The sequence below is a fragment of the Barbus barbus genome (genome assembly GCF_936440315.1).
Source record: "Barbus barbus genome assembly, chromosome: 30".
Lineage (NCBI taxonomy): Eukaryota > Metazoa > Chordata > Actinopteri > Cypriniformes > Cyprinidae > Barbus > Barbus barbus.
Genome location: NC_136758.1, coordinates 3053971 through 3071833, shown reverse-complemented (window position 1 = coordinate 3071833; position 17863 = coordinate 3053971). Strand labels below are relative to the sequence as shown.

General features: G+C 36.0%; 1 protein-coding gene across 1 annotated transcript in view; it reads right to left on the bottom strand.

The window, feature by feature from the left end:
• The window catches only part of myt1lb (myelin transcription factor 1-like, b), a gene marked incomplete at its 5' end in the record, with an annotated part of 94867 nt that extends 87315 nt beyond the window's left edge, over positions 1-7552 (bottom strand). Inside the window, 2 exons of the mRNA XM_079385577.1 lie at positions 7312-7345; positions 7504-7552. Coding sequence (XP_079241703.1) covers positions 7312-7345; positions 7504-7552 — 83 coding nt within the window. The remainder of the gene's footprint in view (positions 1-7311; positions 7346-7503) is intronic.
• Between the last annotated feature and the right edge of the window lie 10311 nt (positions 7553-17863).

Below are 17863 nucleotides of genomic sequence, written 5' to 3'. Positions count from 1 at the left end.
TACTTTTTACTCCACTACTTTCCTAAAACCTGTCGTTTCTTTTTACGTTCCTTTCCACAACATACATGCGTAACCAGTGACAGGTCAAAATAAGTACACGTGCTCCGCAAGTGTACCAATCAGAACACGTCGTGTTTCGTGCAGTTTGGGCGCTGCTGCTGGCTGCGCCTGTGCGCTTTACTGTCTATGGCTGCTGCCTGCCTGCTTCTTTTCGCTGTCACGTTTATAGCGAACGCAATAATGGAAGAAGCGCCAGACATTGAAATTGAGCACCCATGGCCATATTTAAGCGAATTTTTTGAAGTAGTGGTAAGGAAGAACGAGTCATTCATTTTTAAGTGCCTTCTCTGTCTGCCTCAGAAGCATACGATTTCTTCTTTCAAGAATTCGCCGTCCAATCTAAAGAAATACATAGAGGTAATTTTCAGTTTGACTGTGAAATTAATTAAAGGCTAATATACCTGTCGTTTTACCCAAACTGGATATAATACGCTCATACATTGTGTTAATAATAAAGGTCATACAGTTATCAGTGCTATTTCTGTTATTCTTCTGTTATAGCACATCACTACTAGTTAGTAGTTCTACATACTACGCAAGTCTTCAGGGAAATCTGGTGGTGTGTTAGTTTCTGTTTTTGTGTGATTTATGCAAACACTAACATTTGTTTATAGAGTGAACATACAGCTGTGTTGTAAGGAGTCATGTTTAGTAAATTGGAAAAAAGACATCCTTTGTAAACTTGAGTAAATCCGTTTTTGCAAGTTATTGCACAGCTCAGCTGTGATGTAGTAAAGGAGCAAGGTGCCATGTGATAAAGGAATAAGATTTCTACATTACTTTAAACAATAAATTGTTAAAGAAATACGTGTCTAATGTGGTTTCCCCCCACCCTATTTATTCCTAATCATGTGGTTTCCATTTAGTAGGATGTGCTTATGATAATTTCAAAATATATCAGTACCAGATATCACAAATAGAAAACATTGTATTTTCAGAGTGGTGTTAGTGGGCTTTTTTTTTTTTTTTTTTTTTTTTACATTGTATGACTTGATTGAGTGTATAAAGGACATGACAAGACATTGGAACTACATTACACCAAATTACTTTTACTTTTGATACTTAAGTACATTTGAAGTCAAGTACTTTTATACTTTTACTCAAGTCGACGTTTAAGGGAAGCACTTCCACTTTTACTGGAGTAATATTTTACACTAGGTATCTCAACTTTTACTCAAGTACATGGTCTGTGTACTTCGTCCATCACTGATAGTAATGATCGTTGTTAGGAATGAAATTCTAGCATACTGCAATATGCAGCACACTGTATGAAATAGAATGCAACTATAAATGTCTCAGAGAGTATAGTGTGCTTCACGTGATCTCACTATGCTGCATAATTTATTCACTATTGCACATCTCAAATGAAAGTTAAAGTCCAGCAAATTACATTGTGAGATACAGTATTGTGTGCAGTGCATTCTGGTTATTTACTGCAGATGCAGATGATAATTCAGGTAAGCCATGCAGAATACTGTAAACACTGCTGCAGTTCTGCTGCATCTCAATCTCCTACACATTACTGTCCAGATTTCCAGTTCCTGCATCCTCACACTGTATAGCTGTTCCTGATCTGCATGAACTGTAAACTGTATGTAGACACTTTGGTAAACTGTTCAACATTTGACCAACAACTACAATAGCATTTGTACATATTAAACTATATTTCTGTATGACTCATTAAGTGAAGTGACATACTGCCAAGTATGGTGACCCATACTCGGAATTCGTGCTCTGCATTTAACCCATCCAACGTGCACACACACAGCAGTGAACACACACACACCGTGAACACACACCCGGAGCAGTGGGCAGCCATTTATGCTGCGGCGCCCGGGGAGCAGTTGGGGGTTCGATGCCTTGCTCAAGGGCACCTCAGTCGTGGTATTGAGGGTGGAGAGAGCGCTGGACATTCACTCCCCCCACCTACAATCCCTGCCGGCCCGAGACTCGAACCCGCAACCTTTGGATTACAAGTCCGAATCTCTAACCATTAGGCCACGACTTCCCCAAATATATAAATACTGTGCATAAGTGTTAAAGCTCACTTAGCTGCAGTTCAATGCAACAACAACAATGCAACAGTAAAGCGACTCATTCTACTAAAAAATGTACACTGCAAGATGTAGGTGACTTTTTTTCTTCAGTAGAAAAGTAAATGAGATTTATGGCTCAAAAAGTGGTCCCTGTGGACCAAAAAAAAAAAAACATGCGCAAAATTAATTCCTTTGGCTCTTGAAGATATATTGAGGTCTTATGAAGCAAAACGATAACTCTGTGCAAGAAAATGAACATTATTTATAACATTATCACCTGTTATCCAAATCCTCAGATAGACAGTCCACAGTGAAGTCCGGTTCACAAACGAATCATTCTTTTGAACATTTTTGGGTGCATTATCCCTTTAAGGTACTATAGTGTCACTGCTTTCAGTTAGCTACACCCCAACAAAAAGACATTTCCAAAATTTAACAGGCATTAGAATAATTACAATATTTTTTGTAGCCTGGACCATTAGCCCATAAGTGGCCACTTGATTAGTTGCTTTTCTGCCTGTTGTAAGTATTTATATTGGCCATAAAACAGAGGTGAATGGATTTAGGGAGTGTGCGCACATTCAGCAAGTATGTGACTGAAGTCACGGATGAGGAGAACATTGTACACATGCTTAAGCAAAGTGTCAAAAGGACTAATTAACATATTAATGATCCCACCTTAGCACTGCAGCTCCCGTTGGATAGTTAAAACACTTTGATAAGCATGCAAATGAGAAGCCACCAGCTCAAGAAGAAATTATCTGAAGCGTGAAAGAGAAAGAGAGAGAGAGAGAGGGAGAGAGAGGCTGATAGTAATGATTGAACTGTTGTTTTATTTATCTTTAATTATCTAGTTTAAGCTGCTGGTGGCGGCGGCATCAAAGAGAGGGAGCAGGTGCACAGTAATGCAATCTTCACCTCCATCTTTTTTTTTGCCACCTTTCTTTCCCAGGCTTTCTTCTCCGATATGCCAATCAATACAGCAGAGAACCAGCTGTCCATCACACGTCCAGTGACAATCAAACTAGCTGCCAGATACTGAAGTCAGGTGTGACTCAGACAACGGACATTGAAAATACGGTATGAAAAGGTTCGATTCTATGACTTTTCCAATTATGAAGACATTTTTTAGAAGCTAAAACTAATAAAAACTAGATTTTTTTAATATACCTAAAATTCTGACAATAGTTATTGCCCTGCAGGTGTTCTGAATGGTTTTTAGTTTAATATTTTAGGCCAAAAATATAAAGCTGTCAGACATAAATCCATCAACAGATGTCCATTCAGAGATGGAGACTGTTTGCTGGCCATGTATGGATTTGGCGTTAAGATAGAAACACTCATCATGAAATGTTGGACAAGCATGACATTATCCTTCCAACTGGTAAATTATGAGCCTGAAAAGCAATTTAGACTACAAATACGTAAATAGGACAGAATACTGAAATATGCTTGCTAAATACCTAGAAGGTTCATGTGAAATGCACTTTGTATCACTAAAATGTATTTACTTGGAGAACAAAATGTATGCCAAACATAAATAGTTGACATGGAACCCTAAGAGTATTTAAGGTTTTTATGAGCTTGCATTAATTGAAAGATTTCATGGAATACAATCTAAAATATTGATGTTAATCCAGGCCATGTTACACTGAAAATACTATTACTACCACTACTGCTGCTGCTTATAATAATAATAATAATAATAATAATACATTGGACCATACTTCATCTTTGTTACAGCCAAATTTACTCTCTCAAATTATATTTATGCTTGGTTCAAGCCTTTTAATTTACATTTAAATTTTAAATTTAATATTAATAAAAAAAACAAAAAACATTTATTTTCCCAAATACAAATATATTTATTTATTTATTCCATGGTCTGTCTGAATACTGGATTCTGATTGGCTGGCAGGTATGCAGTAAAACTGTTTAATGCACAGGTAGTTCCAAGTCAGTTTAATCACCGTTCCATATTAATGTGCTGCTTTAATTGATGCACACTAACCAACACACATCACTCGCTCGTGCACACACACACACACACACACACACACAGAGAGAGAGATCGCAGATTGTGCTGCACACACACATAAACTTCCAACGCTTCCCCGCGATTTTTATTAATAAAATAAAAAAAATAGATACTAGATCCCTACATTATATTCCCAGCATCGAGGTGATAAAATCGCTGTTTTTGAAGTAACGTTAAAGGAACACTTTTTTAGGAAACAGGCTCATTTTACAACTCCCCTAGAGTTAAACAGTTGAGTTTTACCGTATTTGAATCCATTCAGCCGATCTCCGGGTCTGGTGGTAGCACTTTTAGCTTAGCTTAGCATAGATCACAGCACTCATGGTACAGCAGCTAATTTCCTTGATTATTACGCCGGAACGAGAGTATAGTTCCTAGCCATATCAGACTAGAAAATCACAACTTTTCATTTTCTGTCGATCTTAGTGCACGATGTAACAACAGAGGAGTCAAGTTTTAAATAGGAAAATTATCGAAACTATTTCATCTCTGTGTCTGATTTGAACCTGGCAGAATGCTATCGCTAACGAGCCATGACTGATGAAAATAACTGTCATTTTTACCCATTCAGTCAAATATTGCGCTGCAAAAAGCAAGACAAGGTTTAACTTGTCTATAACTTGGCAAATGACCATGGAATAAGCAGGATAATCAACGGCCAGCCGTGCATTAAATCCTGCTTCGCGTCGGGCGGTTCTTTGCCTCCACTTCATGCATTAAAATCCTTTAATGAACGGCTAGCCTTTGATTATCCCTTACATACATATATATATATATATATATATGGGCCTATATTTTTTTTTTTCAAATATACTTAATTTTCTTTAAGCCAAATGTTAATTAATAAAGCCAATAGGTTAATGTTTTACCATTACAACTTCTTCTAAAAAAAACTGAATTAACTATAATATTAAAGTTGAATTTTCCCTTCAGATAAAACTAAAAATCATTTTGTTAGTCAAGTCAAAAACAAGTTTGAAAGTCCTTAATGTTTATTGTCATGTCTTTCTTAAAATATGCATCATATTTTCTGTTATGTACAAAAAAATTAAAAAAATGTAAAAATTCAAGATGAAAAAAATCCCACAATTTCTGCAGTCAGTAAAGCTGCACTGTGAAAAAATGGTAACCTGCAGCTGTTACCTTAAAAAAACTTTTTTTCAAATTTATTTTTAATTTTCAATTAAAATTTTTTTTTGATTAAATTCAGAGGAAAACTGATTAAAAGTTTTCTGAAGGTTCCAAAGCAAAATCACCTAGCAACACTAATTGTTCCCCCGCTTGTTTGCTAATAATCATTACTAGATTAATAATCACAATATAGCTATTGTTTATTTTATTTTAGTTGTTATAAAGAACCGATGCAACAAAAAGAACAAATATAAGAAAGGAACAAGTGTATAGTGTAGGCTATTACTTTTTTCATTTTACATCTAAATGAAAGCATTCAAGTAAGAAAAACAAATAGTAAAATATAAAAATCACTTAAGTGTGTTTAATACAAATAAATTGATTAAAACTACAAAACAGTTCAATCAAGAGCAGCGAGTAATTCCCTCTTTTCTTTTATTGTTTGATTAGCATTAATGCAACAGACGGCCTGTATATTAAGACAGTGTAATGCACGCATCTCTTTTTCCCCAACAGTTCCCCAAATGTTCAGATGTTCATTTTTCACTTTTTTTTGCCTGTAGCTCAAAATTATCCCCTGTGCATTCTGACTCATTTTGCCAGCACAGGTCACAATTAATATAGATACGACCATTTCTCACTGTATTGCACATCATCACTCTGGTATCAAGCCATAAGGATGTTTAAATATTTAAATATTATTTATTTTAATTTGTCTATGTGGAGTGTTGTTTGCTTTTAGACAATCTGAACAAAACTGGTTTAAAACGGAAACCATTATTTTCAATTTGACCAATATGGAAATGCATTTTAAATCAAATAAATGTGATCCTGGACCACAAAACCAGTCATGAGGGTCAGTGTTTTTAAATTGAGATGTATCATCATCTGAAACCTGAATAAATCAGCTTGTATGGTTTGTTAGGATAGGACAATATTTGGTCGAGATACAACTATTTGAAAATCTGGAATCTGAATCTAAATACTGAGAAAATGACCTTTAAAGTTGTCCAAATGAGGTTCTTAGCAATGCATATTACTAATCAAAGATTAAGTTTTGATATATTTACAGCAGAAATTTACAAAATATCTTCATGGAACATGAGCTTTACTTAATATCCTAATGATTTTTGTCATAAAAGAAAAATCGATAATTTTGACCCATACAATGTATTTTTGGCTACAAATATACCCCTGCGACTTAAGCTTTTTTTTTTTTTTTGCTCCAGGGTCACAAATAGTGTATGTGATCCGTGTATGCATACTTGTCTAATTATGTTTACTAATTTTACATTATTGCATTTGGCTTTCATCTAAAGAAACTCACACTGCATTCAATTCTATCAGTTTCTATGCATTCCCTAGGAATCAAACCTGTTACCCTAGTGTTGTTATCACCAATGCTCTACTCTCTTTGAACTATGATAACTGGAACAAATGAACTGGCTAGAAAACTAAATCACTCAAGACATGTTGAAAGTATGTTTGCAAGCATGTCCTGATCCAAATACTGAGGTTCAGCCATATTGTTTTTAGGATGCCAAGTGAGTGGAGAAGCTCTGATCCTACAAAGAAGATGCATCCATGATTTAATGCAAAAATATGCTCCCAAATTCCAGCCTTTCCAGCTCTATAAACAAATAATAGTAATATGCACCCAATATATTTATTTATGTTAATGTATGCTAATCAGGGCTGTAAAGTTCTCACATAATTTTGAGAAAATGCTGTAGAGTGTCACATCAGTCTAGAACAACCTTCAAGTTTGGGGAAAAAAATGTATATTGGAAATTGTTGTATTACTTGGCTCTGAAAGAAACTGGCCATATGTCATATACGGAGAAATAGTTGCAGCTTAGTAAAGTGATGCTATTTTATCATCACCCAAACGGATATGACAGATGGAAAGAAAATAGGAGAACAGGAAAGCGTGATCACAACACTGCTTATTGGCAGCCATTATCCAGGTACAGACCTCTTTGCCAGCCTGTGGGCTCGAGTGTGTGTGTGTGTGTGTGTGTGTGATCAGTCTGTAAAAACACTGACCTGAACAACTCATGTATGGCTGGCTCCAGGGGAACTGTGAAGAAGCACAGAGAGAGACAGAAGACAGAGGACGTGAGAGGTCAGTGGGGAAGGGCAGAAGAAGATTAGATTATCACTCAAACAAAAGGCCGGTCTGACCATATCACCACATTACATCTGTGTGCTATGTGTAAGTGATGGAAAGGAGAATACCTCTTGAGCGTGTGCAATGGCGCTTCTCATCTGCTACATCCACCTCCATCTGCAAAGAGCCACAAATACAATTTTATTTGTAAAGCAAGCCCATTTATTAATGACAGTTAAGTGTGTATTTATGTTAAAATACTTAAAGGGATAGTTCACCCAAAAATGAGAATTTGCTGATAATGTCTTCACCCTCAGACCCTCAAATGTAGCATTGCATCAGTGTCTCAGCAATGGATGCTCTGCAGTGAATGGGTGCCGTCAGAATGAGAGTCCAAACAGCTGATAAAAACATCACAATAATCCACACCACTCCAGTCCATCAGTTAATGTCTTGTAACTTGAAAAGTTACATATTTGTAATAAACAAATCCATCATTAAAGTGTTTTAACACCACTTCTAGGCAAAATACATGCCCATAATCCATAATAACACGATAAAAAATAGTCCATCTCCTGTTGTCCTCTCACATTAAATTCCACCCACATATTTGTTTAGAGCTGTTTTGGACTGTTTTGGCTTGTAAATGTGCTTGATATGTGCAGATTTCTCTCTTAATTCAGATGAGACAACTTTTTAACTGGAGGAGGCATTATTATGGATTATGAATTCCTTTGAAAGTAAAATCATAGATTTTTTTTCTTACAAACAAGCAGCGTTTGGCTTCACAAGATGTTAACTGATGGACTGGAGTGGAGTGGATTATTGTGATGTTTTTATCAGCTGTTTGGACTCTCATTCTGACGGCACCCATTCACTGCAGAGCATCCATTGCTGAGACACTGATGCAATTTTTGGGTGAACTATTCCTTTAAAATGAGATACTCATGTCCACAATTTTGCATCAATATTTTCGGTGAATGTGTGAAACTTCCGATTCATTTGTGGCTATAGATAAATAACTAGAAGAATAACAAAAGGTAGTAAAACTATTTTTGCTACAAACCAGTGCATTTATTATTATGATAATAAATTTGAATAATATGATAATAATATCAGTCTGCAACATCGAGAAGCAAAAGAGACTAATAATTATTCTTTAAAAAATATTATTTACAAAAATAATTAATTATTTTTGTACAAATAAATAAATATACTCGAATGACACTGGAAGTTACAAATGGCTTTCCCCGCTATTACATTAAAAATGTAACGTAAGCCTAGTTTGTAACGTGGATAGCTTGATGTGTAAAATAAGTCATTGGTAAATAGTCTTCCTGAAACATGTAACATAGTGGTGCTATAGCACAAAACATTCATTTCTAAATGCTGATCTGTTTGTATCTAGATCAGCTCAAAGCAGCAGCAGTGGCACAACCAATGGTGTGAGTGTAGGGCGGGACTATCTGTTGCCCAACCAATGGCAGATGAGGGGCGTGTTCAAGTCTGCTAATAGCAGAAAATACACACTTGATTGTGTTTATGCATTCTATGAGATCAAGTACTGTAGGTGTCTCTGTGTAGACAGAAAGAAAGACAGATAGCGTGAAGTGGTACCTGATGTAATTGCCGGTTTAACTGCTCTTTGGTTGAGACCTCTGTTTGCCCCACGGCTCTCTATGTTAGACGACTGATAAGAGGTCACTACAACTCCTCCAATTTCATTTTCTGAAACATGAAAAAGATAGAAACTTGTAATTATAGACATAAATGAGCATGCAAATCACATTTACACTGGGAAGCATGCAGCGGCATAGCAGTTTTAATATCTTCCCCACATACATGTCTTACTCTAAGCTTCAAGTTACCGTAAGTAAATGAAAAATCAATGGACTTTTCTTTAGCTCATTAGCTATATTTCCTCACTTCATACATAATACGATAGATCACCAGCTCTGTTTCAAAGAGAAATAAACCGCAGTTGAGAGGGAGGAACTGCTTTTACATTCAGGATCGTTTACAGTTTTTAATAGGATTTATTTAAAGACATAACCACTAAAAAGAAATATTTTCCATATGATACACATTTTTGTTCACAACATAAATGGAAATTATTATAGACCACATGAGGTAATGAGATCTCATTACTTCACAAATTACACACGATTGCTGTCTTACGTTACATTTTCCATACCAGCAGGATTAGGCACATTAAATATAACTTCTTCATTGTATTTGCTGCAAAACCTATCATTTTCCAGGTTGTGAAGACAGTATAATATTGACAGAGGAAATATTTTGAGGGAAGATGAAAAGCTCAAACAGCTCTTGTGTATTTGGCTGTACGAAGGGAGGAACTTGTGTGGTAAAACTGGAGCAGATACAAACAAATTTGGAGCAGTGGCGTTTGATTTTTCGAGCCTCTGTTGTGCGGCCGCATTCAGAGACACTAATTAAAACCAGTGAAGCGGGTGGTAACAAATGATGTGTTAGTGGTGCTGCAGTGGAGTGTGGTGGGACAATGAAGGGCCCCTCCGGGAGCCTGATAGCATGCTTAATATCAGAGCTGCAGGGCTCTCTGCCAGTGCTCCTCTGTCAAAGCCCTCTAAAAACACACACCGAAACAATTAAGCTCTTGATTTCAAAACATTTTCTCAAATAAAATAATGATTTTAAAAATCATATACAGTATAGATTTTTTGCCTTTATACAGTATTCCAGGGTGAAATGGGATAATGTTTTTTTTATGAGATTCAACACTGTTGCTAAATGTTTGTCTGGTGGACTCAGGTTTGAGTCTTGGTGAGTGGTGGTTAGTCTTTCTGCTCACAAAGGATGCATTTATTTGATCAAAAAAATGCAGTAAAAACAGTAAAATTCGGAGCCCTCCAAACACTATCTGAGCGGTTCAGCATGTCCCCCTAAAAGGTTCCAAAAGCAAACCATACTGCTGCATACAAAGTGGACCGTGACCTCATTGCTTTCACAAATCACAAAGAAATCGAACCACAAGTGGACACACAGACTGAGTATGTGTATGCTTCGTTTGTGTGTCCATTTGCGGTTGGATTTCCTTGTGAGTTGTGATTTTCAGCATCAGCTTATTGTATTTCAGAAATACAATAAGCTGTATTTCCAGCATCATTACTCCAGTCTTCAGTGTCACGTGATCTTCAGAAATAATTCTAATATACTGATTTGCTGCTCAAGAGACATTTCTGATTATTATCAATGTTGAAAATAGTTGTGTTTTGCCGAATATTTGGAAACTGGGAGATCCATTTTTCAGGATTCTTTGATGAATAGTAAGCTTGAAAGAACAGCATCTATTTGAATTAAAGGTTATTGTTTTTTGTTGTTTTTTTAAATAAATATGGCTAAAGTCTTTGAATGCATCCTTACTGAATAAAAATATTAATTTCTTAAAAAGTAACATGTTTTGTAAAATTGTTGCAATATAACAAAGAAATAAATGAATGAATGAATGATAAATGAATAAAATACTGTCACATTAAAAATAAAATAATCAAAACAAAAAAACACTCATATTAATAAGCAATCATACTACATTTTCATCATGATACAATCATTTTGGCCGTATAATCGATTGCACAGACAATCTCAACAAACTGAGAGCACAATTTCTATGCTAAAAAAATGCCTTTAGGGATTTCAATTAGAATTTGAATGCACATATTAGAATGAGTTAATGAGCCAAATGTCATTTATTCCAGTGAGATGTGGAGTCCACTAACTAATCAAGAATTTGGCTAATGGGAAAATACCTAATTGAGACTTGTGGGACGCAGAATTTGATCAAAATAAACAAGAAAACTAACAGTTTCAGAATCAGGCTAATATCCATTATAAGTGAACAAAACAGTCAAATAAATGTCTTTGAATTGAAAAAAATCTAAAAAGGTAAAGAAACAGAACTGCAATACTTGTGTCGATCAAAGAAACCAGTGTCCTGAACTTCTTAGTCTGAATGAAGAAAATTACCACGGAATAAAACAGTCACTTTATGACAACAAAGATTATATCTTTCTGTAAAGACTTCACAGCAGACCACCAACAGAAATGTGTGGGAAACATGACTACTATAAGACAATACAAGCTTAGCATTGCAGAGGAGTCAAGTGAGCGATTATCAGTCAATAAGCTGCAGTCTTATCTTATTGCTTCATAAGACCTGAAACATACTGAGCTGATACTTGCATGCTGCTTGTTCAGAGCTTGACATGGTCACCTTTCACTATGAAAATAAACAGAAAAATCTGCCAAACTTTGCCATTCAGGTTGGAATGAATGACATGAGGGTAAATGGCAGAATTTTAGTTGAACTACACAAATGTGTGTCCCAAAATGACATGCTCTACAGTATGCACTTAACTGTACCCTGTGTACTCTATACTGTAGAGTGTATTAGAAGATTATATTGTGACTCTTAAGTGCGTGAAGTGTCCAACATCTCACCTTTTTTTTCAGTTAAATAAGTGCACTTCGTTGTGTGCTCACATTTTTCATGGTTAATCAAGTAAACCTAAGTTTCTTCAGTCCAATAAGTGAAGTATTGGAATATTAAGTGAAACATCTTGAAATATTCCTAACAATTAAACAGCACAAACTACGCAAAAGCTGCAGCCTCTCCGGTGCACACAGTGTCCAAATTCATGCACTCGTTCAAGTTCTAATACAGTAGTGGACAGCATTAGTATAAAATGATGGAAGCCACATAAACATTACATACTACTGGCTACAACTGATTTTTTTATTTTCCTCTGATTATTTTATTTAGACTGTCTGACCTGTACGTGACTGAAGAGGCTGATCACAACCCAGTGGAATCACACACACACACCAACAAGCACACAGAGAAAGCACACATTTGAGGGGTCTTATTTGTGAAGACATCTGAGTTTCTTTCATGTGAGGATGTGAGGAAGCATTTTCTGTCTAAATCATACCGCGTGAACAGGGCGTGTAGAAATTGTCTTAATCAGAAGCTGTTTTCGAATAATACTTTGGGAATCCCTTTGCTGGAATGCATAGCACAATCTAGGTTTGATTTTCTTCTAAAGGCCTAAAACATTGTTTTAAATAGGACTCTCACGCTCATCAAAGTCTAGAAGTTCAGAGAATTTTTTCCAGACCCGGCAAAATAGTTTTTAGCATCACTGACTCGATCGACTTGAGCATGACTCGAAACAATTACATCATTTGTGTGATTTGCTCACTGTCACTTGCCAGTTGGTTGGATATTCTGTACAGCATCATAATGTACTTCATGCAGTTTTTCACAAGGTATTCTGCTTTTGAACATGATTATTTTTTTTAAAAATAAGATGGAATAATGTTAACAGATGGCTTCAACAAAAGCATATACCATCGATTAACAACCTCAGAGCTCACAGTAGGTCTGATCTTTAGGGGTCTATAAGTTATCATTAAAAATCAGCTTCCCTATGGAGAAAACAAATGGAGTTTTTACATCCGGAATCTAGCTATTGCACTCTATGGTTTTGGGAAACACTGAATCGTTGAACTCTGTTGGTAACAACGGAGCTTACGACCAGCATAGATGACTAACAATGCTTTTGAGAAACGCACCCCAGAACAGCAAATGTGAGCCAATGATGCTTTCCACTCTTGCACATTTCCACTGGATCACATTTGCATCGCATTCTGTTCTTGCAAATTGTTCAGAAACAGCATATATAATCAATCACCTCAGTGTTGATTCTCTTAAAGTCAATCTTATTTTGATTGTAAAAGTCGCACACCATGATGCCTGTGTGTACTGCGGTACTTTTTCCTGAGCAGTGACGCCGTGCCACGCAGTCCACAGGAGCCGTCATTCACTCGCGGTGCAATTACCCACACGCTCGCAATCGGCTGCACAATGCTGGGACGGCTGGGAAATTCAGGTGAAAGATGCCAGGCAGCAATCAGCGGAAGAGAGCGAGGCCATTTTCTTTCATTTGGCATCAAACAGCAGCACCAGGCCCTTAATTACACGCCAAGTGTCAGGCCAGCCAGCTGAATGCCTTATTATTCCGCTGAGCTGCGTTCAATTCAGTTTTGTTCTGATAATCCTCCGAGAATAGAGCAAACGGAGGCTTGAACCATAACAAAGAGAGAGTCATAACAGAGAGAGAGAGGCTTGACTGCGGTGAGGGTGATTTATGTATGTTAGTGAAACACACAGAGGGTCCGTCGTATTCCCCTGAAACCAGCTCACGCTCAAACACAAAACCGGTTCAGATGCAGAAAGTAGACGCTGTTACTGCGTTTCTCCAGCCACCATCTGACTCGGAAGGAATAGCTGTTCAGAACATGGAACCTGACTCAGGATCAAAGTTATTAAAGTTTAATGTTCTAATTTATTGATTTAATAATAATAATAAATATATATATATATATATATATATATATATATATATATATATATATATATATATATATATTGATTAGTTCTGTTGACATAATAATGATGATCATACCTTTTTTTAAGAAGTTAGTAACTTAAGTAACTTAATGAAATTGTCTTGATAACTTTAGGGTGGGCAAAAATTGGGCAATGGATTTATAGATTGAATCATGCTTTGCATAGCACTGGATAAGGATAAATGTTGACATTAAGTGTTAATTTATTTTTTTGGTAAAGGGAAAGACCTGGTATAGTGTTTAATATCGTATACATTTAAAATTGTTTCTTAGCTTAAATATATGGATAGATGAGTAATCAACTTAAAAAAATAGTTTATGCTACAAATGCCTAAAACTCATTTAAGTTTAAAACCGTTAAAAAAAAAATTAATAATATATATATATATATATAAACTAGTCAAATACGGCATAAATAGACATTTTATTTCAGCCTGCTTCAACATTTCCAATTTCTGTTTAGTTTAACTTTATGTACTAAATCAGGGGTGTACAAAAATATGTATATATATATATATATATATATTTGTAACACACAAATATGTATAACAAATATATAGCACTGCTGAGTTTCAGACCCCACTTTGTATCGTAACCGTGTAAAGTGTCTTTTCATTTACTTGTTTACATATTAATCAGACCTACAGTATATTTGTATAAAATATATAAAATAATATGACAAAGAAAATCATTCAGAAGCCTTTAGTGCAAGACATCTGGGGGGTGCAGATCAATATAAGCCTTGCCAAATAATATCAAAGAAAAAAAGCAAGGGCCCAGAGACTTTCTACAGCTCACATTTGTGCAGGTGCTAAATATGAGCAGGCATTTAGAGGCTGCTGCTGCTGCTATAATGGCCTGAGTTTCCACAGACAGAGTTTGTCCCGCTGGCGTCCTGCCCATCCGGCTGACTCCATTAAACAGGCACCTCACTGACTACAACATCACAACCTCGTATCTGATGATCGCCGCTTCTACAGAGATGATCATGTCAAAATAATAACAACAATAATAATCCCTTTCAAAAGAAAACATATTTTGTTATATATTAACGATCAATATATTAACTCCATTATTTCACATACTGAAAACATACTGTACAATATACTGTTACATATTTGTATCTTAATGGTACATAAGTGACAGCTTTTTTTTTTTAAAGAGTATGTGTGTGTATATGCAATATATATGTATATTTAGGACTATATTGTGATATATCTCTATATTTTTGTATTTCTATATGAAGAAATACAAAAAATGGCTTTCTGTAAAAAATAATATACTGTATATATCTTCACAGAAAACAATGATTTTAGCATTGTTAATATCTTTATGCCTTAGTCGCATTTTGCAGATTAGAGCTGGATGATAAAATAGTTTACATTTTGTCATGTTACAAGCAATCAAGCAGTTGCTATCTTTATATCTTATGCAAGTACATGTATGTATGCGAACAAAGTTAGTCACATTTATATTTCCAACTTCATATAAAGTTGGTTTGTATTCCAGTCCATTGCCCAACTTAATATAAAGCTGTGTGATAGTATAGATGTCACGTTTTATGACAGAAAAATCTGGCTGCTTGCTTATTTAGTAGCTTTAATAACAACAAATAACAAAATTAAGTAAAAAATTAAAAATGCCAGGATTGCATATGGACATCAAATTATTCTTTGGTTGAATATGTTAAAATTATTATTAGTCATTTCATATTTAATTGTATTTAATAATAATTATTACAACAATCAGTATACATACTTTAATGTCTCTCTTGTATGCGTCAGCTTTTAATGGCTGCAGTCTGTGTGTGTGTGTGTGTGTGTGTGTGTGTGTGTGTGTGTGTGTGTGTACACACAGTAGTCTGGGCTTAGATGAGATGTAGACAGTTTGAAGTAAACAGATGGAGGTTTGGAGAAGCTCGGCGCCTGCAGCATTAGCCTCCTACACGGACGACACACACATCCTCAGCCTTCACCTGAACTGACCCTCGGAAAGACGTGGCCTGCATGCAGTATGCTTCAAACGCTGAGATTTCTCACAAGAAGTCTGAATCCACATTTTTAACTGAGATAAATAAGAAAAGAAGGTCAGGCATGCAGTAAAGACTACTTGCATATGCAGCCCATTTTACTTGATCCATTTTCATGTAAAAAAAAAAAGAAAAAGAAATGTATGGTTTCATCCACTGGGAATTGACTGAATCATCAAAAGTAAGTGTTTTATATCAGAATCACTTTTGAAGAGCTTTTGACCAGAACATGAAGATCAAGGTCAAGTAGCTCATTTATTTGTAATCCTTTACAATAAGGTCCCATAATGCATTAAAAACACTGAGCAATGCATTTGTTACAGTTTTTAGCTTACAATTAATTAATACAATTACAACTATTCATTGTTAGTTCATGTCAGCTCAGGTCCATGAAATGATGTTAACAGATACATCTTTTGATTTTTAAAATGTATTAGTACATATTAAAATTAACATTAACTAAGATTAATATATGCTTTAGAAGAATTTAGTCATTGTTCATTTTAACTAATGCATTTAACTCATGTTAACAAATTAATTCTTATTGTAAAGTGTTACCATTTATTGCTATTTACTATTATGCTATCATGATTTAACATTTCAAGTTTGAAAGAAGTCTCTTCTGCTCACCAAGGTTGCATTTACTTGATCGAAGTTAAAGTAAAAACAGTATAACCGTTACCTTGCCCTCACAAAAGTGTTGGTTATAAGTCTGATTTATAGGGAGGGAACCACTAACTAGTTTCTCAATCAGGACAAGTGATCGTTTGGAGCCCTAAGCCATGCTTAATTCCCTCCAGTACAAATCTGACTTCTTCTACTCCCTACACCCATTTTATACCTGAGAACATAGCTCCATGTTGTCCCCTCATGATGGGTAGTACAATTACAACATAAAAAAACATGCTAACAGGTTTGTGACTGTTACATATGCACCCCCTCAATTTAAGACTTGGCATATCCATGGCAAGGCTTTAGATTTTGCACATAATAAGTATCTATCATTCCAGGGTCAGTAAGCAAAGAAACAGAGTACTTGACAGGGCCTAAACATTTAATTATTTTGGCTGGTCCCTTCCATCTACCAGATAACTTAGCCATGAAACCCTCCTCTGCTCTGGACAAAGGATGAGCGCGCACCCAAACTACATCTCCAACTTGATACTGGTTTTGTTTGCGACGCAGGTTGTAATATTATTAATATGTAACAAACGCTGTTTGTCTTCTGCTTTCTCCACATTCTCCTTCACCAGACGGAGTAGGTGATGATGTCTGTCAAGCACTGGATAGATGGGACTATTTGGGTTGGGTGTCTTGTGGAATTGAACTGCTCTTTCTATCGGACCTTTTAAGTTTCCACCTAAGGCAATCTGTGCTGGGGAATGGCCAGTACTCTCCTGCCAAGCAGTATTGATTGCAAATCGAAATTCAGGCAAACATTGGTCCCATCTTCGATGCTGTTCTTCCACATAAGACGCCATCATTGTTTTCAAAGTGCGTTCGGTGAGGTTAGCTTGTAGATGATAGGCGGTTGTGAGCTTTTGGACAACTCCCCATTGCTTGCATACTTGGTTAAGTAAATTGTAAGTAAACTGAGCCCCCCTATCAGAAACAAGGTAGGCAGGAATGCCCCATCTTGAAAAATCTCCTCTATCAGGATCTGGGCAATTTGTGGTGTCTTAGCCTTCCTCAATGGGAACAACTCCACCCATTTAGAGCAGTAGTCAACCACAACTAAGACGTGTTCATTCTGCCTAACGCTCATTGGCCCCATGAGGTCTACTTCAATCATATGACCTGGTTCAACGATGGGTGTGGATTGGAGGTGACTGGATAACTTGCTCAAGGATGGTTTGTATTGTTGGCAAGTGATACATTCTTTGCAATGCTTCCACACATCAGATCTTACACTTAGCCAGTACACCATGTCCAGTAGTCTGAGTAGTGTTTTGAGTCTGCCCAAATGTCCACTCATAGGATTGTCACGGGCATAGTGCAAAAATTCTTTGCGT